Genomic DNA, 11,821 nt, shown 5'->3' with positions numbered 1-11,821 from the left:
AAATTTCTTTATCCTCATATCTTCTATCACAAGTGTTGTTGGTAATGTCGGCCAAGCCAATTACGCCGCGGCCAACACGTTCATGTGTAGTCTAGCAGCAAATCGAAGAAGTCGTGGCCTCAATGCTTCCGCCGTGAATGGAGGTGCCATCATTGGTGCAGGTTATATCACTAGAGAAACCGACAGAGCACTTGATATAACGGTCGAAAAAATGGCCTTGATGCATCTTTCAGAGGAGGACTTTCATCAAATGATCGCTGAAGCTATAGAATCTGGGCATTCAGGCTCTCCACACTCACCCGAAATCACGACTGGGCTCCTTGACATTTCTTCCGACTCTCCGCACATTCCAAAATGGTACTCAAATCCGAAGTTCGCTCGGTTTATTGTCAACAGGGCGGCAAATGAGGAAGATAGAAAGGGGAGGACAGCGACTGTAACGATTCACGATCATCTTGGGAACTGCAAAACCAAAAAAGACCTCTTTCAACTCGTGGGGAAATCTTTCGGCGATCAAGTACGCAAACTCTTACAATTATCCGAAGCTGTGACTATCGATGAGATTCTTTCCAAACGAGCACTAGAGCTGGGAATTGACTCTCTTGTTTCTGTTGACATAAGACACTGGGTATTGAAAAATTTCCTTGTTAGCATCCCAGTTCTCAGACTGATGGGGAATGACACTTTGAATAGCTTTGTTCAGATTGTGGTTGAAGGGATTCCCGCTGAAATGTTGCCTGTGATGCATACATCCACCGTTGACAGAATGAGCGAGACAACAAGTTCCACCACAGTCAGTGTACCAAGTACACTGAGCACCGAACAATGCTCCCCATCCATCAATACTGAGTTCATAGATTGGGAAGCGGAGTCCAATATCCCAGAAGATTTGAGATGCATAAAGACTGTCTATGGATCATCGCCTGCTGTGCCTCCAAAGAATTTAGTATTGATAGGAGCCACTGGTCTACTGGGTCGCCACCTTTTAGAGAGTCTTCTCAGAGAGACATCCACTGAGGTCGTACATTGCCTTGCTGTCCGAAACCTCGCAAGCCGCACAGTAGACGAGCTTGTTGCTGACGAACGCATCAAATACTACCACGGCAATCTCTCAGATCCTCTCCTCGGACTTTCGAAAGAGGAAGCGGAGTCGATCTTTGCCAAGGCAGATGCTGTAATTCACAACGGCGCAGACACCTCACATATCAAATCATTTCACGACCTACGTTCTTCCAACGTCGGCTCTACCATTGAATTGACTCGAATGTGCCTGCCACGCAAAATTCCTATGCATTATATATCCTCAGTGGGCGTAGCGATTTACAGTGACAAGAATCCTTTTCCCCCTGTATCAGTCGCTGGAAATGGTTCAATTTCTCCCGCGGCAGATGGCTCGTTTGGGTATGGTTCCTCCAAATGGACCAACGAGAGATTTCTCGAGCGTGTTCAGGAACATCACGCTCTCCCGATCTGCATCTATCGACCTTCAACTATTATCCGTGAGGGAGTACATAGCAGAACAACCAGGGCAAAATTAGATTGGGTGAATTCCCTTTTGTACTACATTCGAAAGACAAAAACAGCGCCCAGGATCGTAAATGCTCACGGAGCATTCGATCTTGTTCGCGCAGAGACTTGTTGCGCGGATGTTGTACGACATCTTTCTAAAGGGGAGCCAGGTAAAAGTCAGATGCTCAGGTATGTGAATCAGGTTGGCGACCAGGTCATTCCAATGAATGAGATATCTCTCGTGGATTCTGAGAGAGGGGAGTGCTATGAGTTGCTGGATCTGGATGAATGGATTCGAGAGGCCGTATAGGCAGGTCTACACCCCGTTGTCGCGTTACTGATACAGAATCTAGATAGAGTAGAAACACCGGATTACCCAGGGTTAATTAGAGGACAAAGTGAATAGATAGATTGTAGGAATTCTATATCTAGTTAAAAATAGTCAAGAACCATTTTGTTTGGAAGTAAACACTATTAGTTCTAGTAATCTTACTATAGTAAACCGTAAAGACAAAAATAAATACCCCATTGCTGGAAGATTGGGAAGCCGTTGACAGGGGCCAGGAATTTTCCACTCCTTTATTGATTCATCCCTCCTTCTTCATTGAGATCTTTAGAGATTGCTGCAAATCTACCCAAGTTAGTAAAGGTAGAATGTTGAACCGGCATTATCAAGCGACAAAAGCAAATGTTTTCTGCGTCGCCCCTTTTGTCTAGAATATACAATGTTCCGGGGGTTTAAATTTCTAAGGCAGATGTATAAAAGTACCGATTATTATTTGTTACAGATTACTAGACTAGCAAAAATATTTTATCGAAACACAAGTGTATTTAAGATAGTGTAAAGTTGAACCAAACAGGCCAATATGCTTAGGTATGTTGTGTAAAAGAGACATTTCCTTAAACGATGTTACTACGTCTCAGAAGGAGTTTTAGCGAGAGATAAATGTATGGAAAGTGGCATTTCGAAATAATTCTGTGACATTGTCTGCCTGATTGTATGTTACACTGTCATTACGTTTCTTTGATATTCGAAAAATAATGTAATTTGGCAACAGGAGCAATAGTTGTAAACGAGGAGTATTGGAACGGCACGAAGTCGCGAGAAGCGGCTGTACGTGAATGATGAACTTCACAAGCCGGAGGTTGGGACACATCTAGAACAAAAGCGCTTCATTATACATCCCTTATTAATATACACAAGTTTCAACACCCTACGGCGCAGAGATCTCCTTCTTCACCCACTTCTCCAGCCCTCCCCTAGCGATAATTTCCTGAACATTCGGTGGCAACTCTCCCACCTTTTGACTCCACGTTGCACCACCCTCTCCCTCAGTAATGACAACTTTGCTCCTCCTAACATCCCACAAGAAGTTCCATCCCGTTCTCCTCGTAAGCATCTTTTCCACAGGACTGGCTTGTACCGCGGGTGGCGGGCTGTCCAAACTCTCTTTGTTCTCACTTGGCTCAGTATCATTGCTCTTTGCTTTCACGGAGTTTGATGAAAATGTTTCTCGTAACCGTTGCACAAGACGTGGAACTTCCACCCCCATCAAAGCATTGTTGATGCTGTTTCGGCTGAAGATGTTACCGAATGAACCTGAGACAACGAGTGGGATCTTCTTCGCCAGAATGGCTGTCGCAGCTTGTTCGCGACTTGATCCACAGCCAAAGTTGAAACCAGCAACGAGAATATCACCAGCCTTGGCGATCGACCCAAAAGACTTGTCATAATTCTCCATGCATACCTCAGCCATCTTCTCCACGGAAACATTGTCTTGATATGTATATTTGCCAGGATATATGCCGTCAGTGTTGATGTTGTCTGCGTCACAGAAGACAATCTCGCCCTCAACCTTTTCTGGGAACCCAGGCAGGATATCAGTCAACTGCTCGTCACCACTCTCAGTTGCCTCAGATTCGCCCAGAACAGATTTCTCTGCTCCTTGAATCAATGATTCGGCGTCGGCGATCAACTTATCAAGAGCATCAACGACACTCATTGTTCGGTCCTCATCAGCAATCCCAGTTCCCTCACCTAGAACAACCTTGTTGACACCAACGGGTTTCTCATACCACCCGGGCCCGCTAATCTTACCACTCATCGCGCTGGCAGCAACTACCTCTGGACTTGCGAGATATGCTTTCGCATCTGGCGATCCCATACGTCCCTTGAAGTTGCGGTTACTCGCACTAATTCCAACCTCACCAGGCTCAAGCAGGCCCGTCCCAAGCCCAATACACGGCCCACATCCAGCAGGTAGAGGTTTGGCACCAGCATCCAAAAGCGCTTGCCAATCACCAGTCTCTTCCGCGGCTTGTTGTTCGGGTATTGACGCAGCTGCAATATAGAACTCCACGCCTTGAGCAATCTTCGCAGGTCTTCCATCTTTCGATGCGTCCTTGAAGACTTTGGCAGCGGCAGCCAAATCGGACGCTCTCGAATTCGTACACGATACGAGGTATGCCTTGTTTAACGAGATGTTTTGCGCCTCAAGGTCCCGCAGTGGTGTTGCAACTTTGACTGAATTGGGACCAGATACGTATGGTGCAAGCGTCGACAGATTCAGATACAACGACTTCGCATATGTAGCACCCTTATCAGCAACCAATTGGTTTGCGATCAAATCGTCAATGCTTTTGTGGGTAAATCGTCCTTCTTTTCCGTCAAACAGCGCGGAGGTGGTAGCCTTTGATCTCAACCAAGCTTGCAACATCGAGTCTATCGGAAAGAGTCCTGTCAAAGCTCCCCACTCGGTCGTCATGTTAGCAATTGCTAGGCGATCATCAACTGGTAAACTTCGCATCGTCTGTTCTGATCCCGTAAATTCTATCGCGTGGTTCAGAACCTCATCATTGTTGAACAGCCCGCATAGTGCAACAATAACATCCTTCCCAGTGACACCCTTTGGCAGAACACCTGTGAGAGTAACCTTGGCGATCGGCGGTATCTGCCACCATGTCTTTCCCGTTGCCCAGATGCTCGCAGCATCCGTCCTGACCATAGCCGTTCCCAAGCAGCCCACACCACCATACATGTTGCTGTGGCTGTCGCTCGCAACTGTCATCGTCCCTGGCCACGCATATCCTTCTTCCACCATGATCTGATGACCAATGCCTCTGCCGGCCGGGTAGAAATCGACGCCTTGCTTCTTCGCAAACTCTTCAATCTGCTTGTATTTCTTGAGGTTGGTCTCGGATTTGTTTTGGACATCGTGATCCAGCGTCATCACAATCTGCTTTGGATCATGGATCTTGGAGGCACCAATTGACATGAACTTGAGAGCTACCGGCCACGAATTGTCGTGTGTCATGCAACGATGTGGTGACAAAGTCACATAATCCCCAGACCGGACTGACTTGCCTTCTGCTAGCCCCAGCGAGTACCGTTGAACAATCTTTTCCGTGAGCGTTTGAGGGACTCGAGAACTCGATTTTAGGGAGGATAGGATGGCGGATGACTGAGGATCTGATTGCTGAGCATGGAACACATCTTGGAAACGTTGCGCCGTTGCTGTGAAGGCGCGCACATTCGATCGTGCTTGTCGGAGAGGGAGCAAATTTCGTGACGGTCTGACCCGCAGGCATTGAAGACCAGCTCGTTGCTGGAATGAGATTAGCATCCATTGGAAAGATCATATCCAGAATGAAGACTACTTACTGGTATCATATTGCTGCCATTGAAAGTTTAACTACAAGAAAAGGTTCAAGGGTGGCCATATAAACTTCTGCTGCTCCTGTTATCGGACTTTTTTTCTGCTGCTGACCTTGTAGGAGTGTGGTTGGTTCAACGGACGGCGGTGGGGTCGAAAGGCGGCACCGCCAGTTTTTGGGGCAAACCGCGGCGAGCCGCATGCATGGCATAATTGATATTGGGAGCTGCTTTAAACCATCCGCCCAGCTTCAAACACGTTCAGACCTCCTTACTTGCAGCTCATGGCCGTGAGCCTGCGCATGTATGATGATCGAGTGCAGACGATCTACTTCCGTCTATCTACCAATGTCTGAATGCCCTCATTTTCTCGATTTTTCTCGTCATTCATTAACGGAGAGACCATGTGTATGAGTAGTACTCCTAGATCTCGGACACAACCCCTGCAGCATCGCAGTCGATAGTTTCAGTCAGTGCATTATGATCGCCAAGCAGCAACCTTATGCCTGCTCCTGCACACCCGGCCATCGTCGTACCTTTCGTACCTGGCGCGTTACCCAGCATCATTTGTGCGCTGGCGGGACGACAAACGAATCCATCTCTCTTGCGCCTGCGACATTACTTCCAACCCTTCTGCTCCAACGTCCTACATCGCGTCAATACGAGAACCACCATCGAGCACGGGATCCAGCCTCCATCCATTGAAGTTGTACCGTCGCAATTAAACGTGGGCCATGTCCTGATTCACAACCGGATACACGCCTCTTACTCCTCGGTGATAATGAGCGACTACTACAACCTCACCGGTCAAGCATCATTTTGCTTCGAATATCATGTTGCTGTTTGATCCGACAAAACCATCGACCGACTATCTCCTCTTTTCATCAAAGCAGTAATCGAAATGGACCTCCCACCTCTTCTTTCACCCACGATCCCCCGTTTACCACCCAATCGAACCCACCAACGCAATGCCTCACGATCGCCAACACGAGAACGATTCACAGACGACATCCTCGCGGATCTCTCGCCCACAACTACGCTCGAAGCTTTTACCCAACCGTCTGGTAAATTGAAAGCCAGCATCGAAGCTGCGACCGCATCGGAGCGGGCGTTTGGGATCAGAGCTACTCTCGCCTCGAAGAAGATACAGGAATGGCTACATGAGTTGCTGAGTTGGCCCTGGCCAAGGGATGGAGGTTCACAGGGTTTCGAGATGCCGAACAGGAAGCGGTTAATGGCTACAGAGCGTGGATACTTCGATGACTTTCGTCTAGGTCGTTATGAAAGACATGGCAGCAGGGAACTGGACGACGAGGAATACATGGGAAGCCTTCTCGCGGAAGTGGTTGATAAATATTATGTGCGGATAGAGGAGATCACTGAAGATATGGAGGATCTTGATGTCGAAGCCATCAAACGACAGGTTTTGGCAACCCACATTTCTTCCAAGTCTCGCCCGTCCTCGTCGTCGTCGAATATCTCGGTGCTCAGCTCACTGCCATCGTACACCAGAATGGACGACTTTACAGCGATCATTACTGCAACGGTTATTTATGCTCTACCGAATCTATCCAGGTTGCTGCGTTTGATGGACATTTGGAAAATACGGTTGATTGTTTTGCAAAGAGTACCGCCCTTACTATCATCACTCGAAGAAGTTGAGGCTGCTCTGAAGTCTGGATGGGATGTGCTTGGAAAGAGTGTGTACGATCATGGTCAGGAGGCAGCTCCTGGCGAGTTTCTCTTATCGCGAAATACTTTTGGATTGATGCAAAACGTACTCCAGGATAAGGTCACTCGGCTTGGTCGCGATATTGATTTTATGCTTGACACTTTGGAAGGTCGGGAAGATACCCTACCCGAAATCTGGCTTGATCGAATGGAGGCTATTGAGCATGATTATGCTGAGTGGGTTGTTTCGTGTGAGCAGAAGCTCCGGCAAGGGGAGTGGGAGAGTCAGTCAAGGGCCAGAAGAATCGCAGAAGATTCGATGCAACTAGAGGCTGCTCGGACGACTGAGGCAATACATTTGAAGGCAAAGGAAGACGCTCCAGACCTCAAGGGCTGGTCAGAGGAACAGGACTCGATCGACGAAGAACCTCTTCCCATCGAAGAGGCCATTGAGCAAAGAACCTCAGACCCACAACAGCCACCCAACGAAAGGTGTCAGGACCACGAGGCTGCATCGGAAATTCGTGGTCCAATTGAAGCAATTGCACCAACTGTCTCGCCTCAGCGGGAAATGTACGTCGCTGAATCTCCAAAGTTACACGATCATCTCTCCACGGATACCCACTCCACTGGGGATGAGGAGATTGCTCAGACTACAAGTGGAATCTCAGAGCAAGATCATTCTTTGTCTCCAAGCAGCCCATCGACAAGCCGTGGTAACCGTCCAGAATTCGACATGCTCCAAACAGATGAATCTACAAGGAGCACGACATCCTCGGAAAGTGGCTGGGCCATACCTTCAGGTCCAAGTCCAGAACTACTAGTGGACGATGGTAGAGTTGTGGAATTTTCAGATCACGCAGACGTTTCCGCCATATCACCGTCTGAACATGAACTCCATCATATTTTACCGGATTTGTCGCAACCTTCAAAGGTTTCAGCGAGTGGGACAGAGCCTGGGTCTGAAGTACTCATGTCAAACCCATCGTTCAATAAATTCAACGTCAGCCCCGCAACGAAAGCCACTGATTTGATAGCGCACAGTGACAAGATTAATACTTCGCCAACACAATTCGCAGCAGAAGCGTCCTTGACTTGGGACGACGAAGCTTCCAAACAGCGACATGGACTGACAGGGGATCACCCTAGCCCTCCACCTTTTGTCCCCGTGAGCGCCCTGGTTAACAGTGTATCGTCTGCAGATAGTGATATGGCAATTGAAACACTCTACCTCAATCAAGGCAACCGGTCACCTGGAGGTGATGCTGAGATAGTCGCACCAAACGCGGCTACTTTGTCCAAATCAGCCAGCGTTGATGGGCTGACCAGCAACACTTCCAGTTCTGCTTCTAGTCAAACATCTGTCTCAAATGGCGGCGCCTCTCGACGTCATAGTAGAAACATATCTATTGTCAATTTCTCTTCTTTCGCCGTCGGTCATGTGGAAGAACAACCATTCAATCAACTCTCGCCAACGGTTCCACATTTAGCAAAATTCGACAAGCTTGAAGACGGTGATAAACTGTTCGCGCAGCCACTAGAATCCGTCCAGCCTGTTGGCGAGTCAATAGTACCAGAACGAGCACCAGAAGCCGATGACAAGTCAACAGTGCCAGAGGCTCCAGTTCCCTCGCAGCCCAACTGCTCAGTCGATGAAACAGATTCTTCATTGCAGAAAGCTGTCCTGAATGAGCTCTCACAACCGGACGAAGTCACTGATCTGGCAAATGATTTCCGTGCGGCCACTCAAAAACACGAAATTCCCCAACTCGTAAAGCAGATCGTGTTGAATTCCGAAGAGGAGAATCTCCTCAAAGCAAAAGTGACAGTCGATGGCAATGCACTTGACGAGTCAAGCATTTCTTCCCTCCCAGCCGTCGATACAACCCGCAGGGCTAGTGCATCATCTGATACGTCTCCCTCTGCTATTCGTTGGGGTGACGGCTCAAGCTCTCCGATTACAACGAGTCCAGTTCTAGGGGGTAATACAAAAACAGATGAACAAATTCCTACCCGCCACCACATCGATTCAATCATACTACGCTCTCCTGAAAACAGTCCCCCGAACTCACCACTCTCCAACACCACAATATCCGTCCCAGCATCCGCCCCTAACTCACTGAACTTCCCGACAAGTCCAACTTTCTCGATTTCAGATGCATCGACTGTGTCCGTGGATACCCCTGTTTTTGGTGATGTCAATGTTGTGGCTGCTCCACTTTCGAGCCCAAAGAAAGGTACCGAAGACCAACTCCAACAGCAAATCTCATCGCTACTGGAATCCATACCTGCACAAATTCATCTCAGCTCAGGGCCGACTAGCAATTTGAGCAACACTGTCAAATCAAAAAAGACGAGAAAGTCTGTCACTCCAGCGTTCCGACCACATTCGAGTCTAAGTAACCGAGCACAAACCCCATCTTTCCTTCTTGCACCTGCATATAGCAAGACTGTTCCTCGACCGAAATCACAATATGCTCATCCAGAAATTAAGATCTACCATCTGTCACGGTCGACTGGAGAGGCACCTATCAAGCTATTTGTACGACTCGTTGGTGAGAATGGCGAGCGTGTTATGGTACGCGTTGGTGGGGGCTGGGCGGACTTGGGGGAATATCTGAAGGAGTACGCCAGTCATCACGGCCGTCGCAGTACAGTGGAGGAAAAAATCGAAATTCAGGATTTGCCGCCCCGGGTCGTGTCGAGCTCTTCCACATTGTCTGCCGCCACAGTCACGGCTATTGACAATGGAAGGTACAGCCCTGTTCCAAGCTTCCGACCTTCGTCGGCCTTCGATCGACCTATGTCTAGCTTGGATGTGAGGAAGAATCGGAAATCGCTGGGAGAGTCCACATCGATTGCTGGCCGTGATCATCGTAGTCCAAGCACGCCTCTTTCAGCATTTAATCGCAGATCACTGGGAGAAAATATACCCGCTTCAAGTGCTGGCCCTAGCAGAAGCAGCTCTCGACTTAGCTGGACTGACGATGACGTTTCACTGGGCCTTGCTGGTCCCAAGGGGAAGCAGATTAATATGACCGAAAAAGATCAAGAGTGGGTTGAAAATATGAAAGAAAAGGTCAAACTCGCGAGTGCAGAGAAGAATCGTGAAAAGGAAAAGGAACGACGATTAAAAGATCGAGGCGCAAGCTTCGGCGAGATGGAAAAGGTTGGATCAACAAAGAGATTGTTCCGAAAGGCTTGAACAAGTTCATTGTATAACATTTTGGGCGCATACAATTTGGTATACTTCTGGGGTGGCCGTGATCATCGGAAATAGGGTTTTTGCATACAGTTCATATGTTATTCGGGATGGCGGTCTTCCGTCGGGAAGGAATATTTCATTGCAGGAGTTTGTCACATAGCTTTCTCGGTCGCCGGCGCGACTCAATACCCAATTTTGATTTCTTTGTTATTTTCGTCTTGGAATTCAGGCCGATTAATATTTGAAATCCAGTTGAAAAACCTACTTTCGCTCTGTCGGTTTTGATACCTAGGTACCCGCGACAACGTTTCGATTTTTCGCCTGCGCCTCCACTTCGGGTGGGATGTTACACCACCTTACCCTCATCTTGTTTTAATCTTCCTTTCTGGTTACCCTTCCTTCAATTCGTAAGATGGAACGAAATACTGATCACGATTTCACAACCTGTATTCCTTTTCCGCCGTACAACAAATCCACAATCGCGTCGACTTTTTATCTAGCGATGCGCTAAGCGAGCAGGACTTATCCAACATCACGGGAGTCCTCTGCGCCATCAACCTCTTCCTTAAAATTTATCCCATTGACGAATACAGCCGCATCACGAGACAAGCTTCCCTCATTCCTTCCAGAACTTCTACTCCGTGGTATCACGACTGCCGCATTTTTCAGGGGTTCGAGGCGAGGTACCCCTGCGCCACCCACTAGGATGCCAGTCAGCAGCGTACATGAGCCTCCTCCTGGCGCATTGGATGCTACACAGGATTTTGGTTTGGAGATCATATATTTGGTTCTGATTCTCTAGAATGTTTGGTATGCACTCTCGTTCAGTGTTTCTCAAGCGACTTTCATTTCTCAACTCACTTTCTTTGAATTTGTCATATTGGAATTAAAAGGACGCTCATTACCAGCGCAGATACATTTGCGAACGTTTGAAAGCAGCATAAGGCTTGATCAACTACCACGTTCTTTAAAAAATCCTCAACACCACTCTTTTTCAAGATGAATAGAACTATGGAAGTCCAGAGCCCTTACAATCCATACGCCAACCTCCCCCGAACCAACCCACCAACACCAGTCTCCGCTCGCGCATTCAACCATCCCCTCCCCGAGTCTCCTCGCCCATCTCTAGGTTCAAGACCTCATCAAATGTCCCCACGTCCATCTTTGGGATCTCGCCCAGCTCAAATGTCACCACGACCATCATTAGGATCCCGACCTGTCCAAATGTCTCCCCGACCATCCCTCGGCTCTCGACCACCCGTCCAAATGTCTCCCCGTCCATCAATGGGAACACGCTACCCCATCGCCCTCTCCCCCCGTCCCTCCTTCGCAGCAGCCGCAAACCAACCTCTCCCGCAATCGCCACGTCCCTCACTCGACGCAACAGTCCCTCGTCCCTCGTTAGACAAAACCCCGCCGTCACCACGCAAGCACTTCAGTCGCTCCGCCTGGGACCGCGGACCTCTCTTGCTCGGAAGTGACAGTCCGCCTCCCATGTACCCGGCCGAGGCGCGCGCGCGGTCCAAGTCGCCCAAGTTGAAGATGGAGGATGTGAGCTTGGATCCGGCGCCGGAGTATCGCAGACATGAGGTTGAGGTTAGGGCGGAGGTGGAGAAGATGAAGGCGGATGAGGAGAAGGAGAAGGAGAAGGAGAAGGAAAAGAAGGAGAAGAGACAGGGATGTGCGTGTGCGATTATGTGAAGGGTCGTGGAGTAGGAGGGAGCGAAAATTGTTGATTGTAGAACCTCGAAGACGGATTGGAATTTTGGCGTTTTGGACATTCT

The 11,821-nt window shown here is 48.6% G+C and overlaps 4 protein-coding genes across 4 annotated transcripts; 3 read left to right on the top strand and 1 right to left on the bottom strand.

Moving 5' to 3' along the window:
- Positions 1-82: 82 nt before the first annotated feature.
- Positions 83-1,819, top strand: GLAREA_01174 (NAD(P)-binding Rossmann-fold containing protein; the record flags this gene model as incomplete). Its single annotated transcript, XM_008085932.1, has 1 exon — positions 83-1,819. One exon carries the CDS (start codon positions 83-85, stop codon positions 1,817-1,819), a length of 1,737 nt encoding a protein of 578 aa, XP_008084123.1.
- Positions 1,820-2,723: 904 nt separating this feature from the next.
- Positions 2,724-5,179, bottom strand: GLAREA_01173 (Aconitase iron-sulfur; the record flags this gene model as incomplete). The annotated part of the gene is made up of 2 exons (XM_008085931.1): positions 2,724-5,114; positions 5,171-5,179. The coding sequence occupies 2 exons, from the start codon at positions 5,177-5,179 to the stop codon at positions 2,724-2,726; spliced, it is 2,400 nt and encodes a 799-aa protein (XP_008084122.1).
- An 883-nt stretch (positions 5,180-6,062) lies between these two features.
- GLAREA_01172 (GAS2) lies at positions 6,063-10,037 on the top strand (the record flags this gene model as incomplete). Its single annotated transcript, XM_008085930.1, has 1 exon — positions 6,063-10,037. One exon carries the CDS (start codon positions 6,063-6,065, stop codon positions 10,035-10,037), a length of 3,975 nt encoding a protein of 1,324 aa, XP_008084121.1.
- A 999-nt stretch (positions 10,038-11,036) lies between these two features.
- On the top strand, positions 11,037-11,738 carry GLAREA_01171 (uncharacterized protein; the record flags this gene model as incomplete). Its single annotated transcript, XM_008085929.1, has 1 exon — positions 11,037-11,738. One exon carries the CDS (start codon positions 11,037-11,039, stop codon positions 11,736-11,738), a length of 702 nt encoding a protein of 233 aa, XP_008084120.1.
- Between the last annotated feature and the right edge of the window lie 83 nt (positions 11,739-11,821).

Source organism: Glarea lozoyensis, assembly GCF_000409485.1.
Source record: "Glarea lozoyensis ATCC 20868 chromosome Unknown GLAREA3, whole genome shotgun sequence".
NCBI lineage: Eukaryota > Fungi > Ascomycota > Leotiomycetes > Helotiales > Helotiaceae > Glarea > Glarea lozoyensis.
This window is presented reverse-complemented; position numbering and strand designations above follow the sequence as displayed.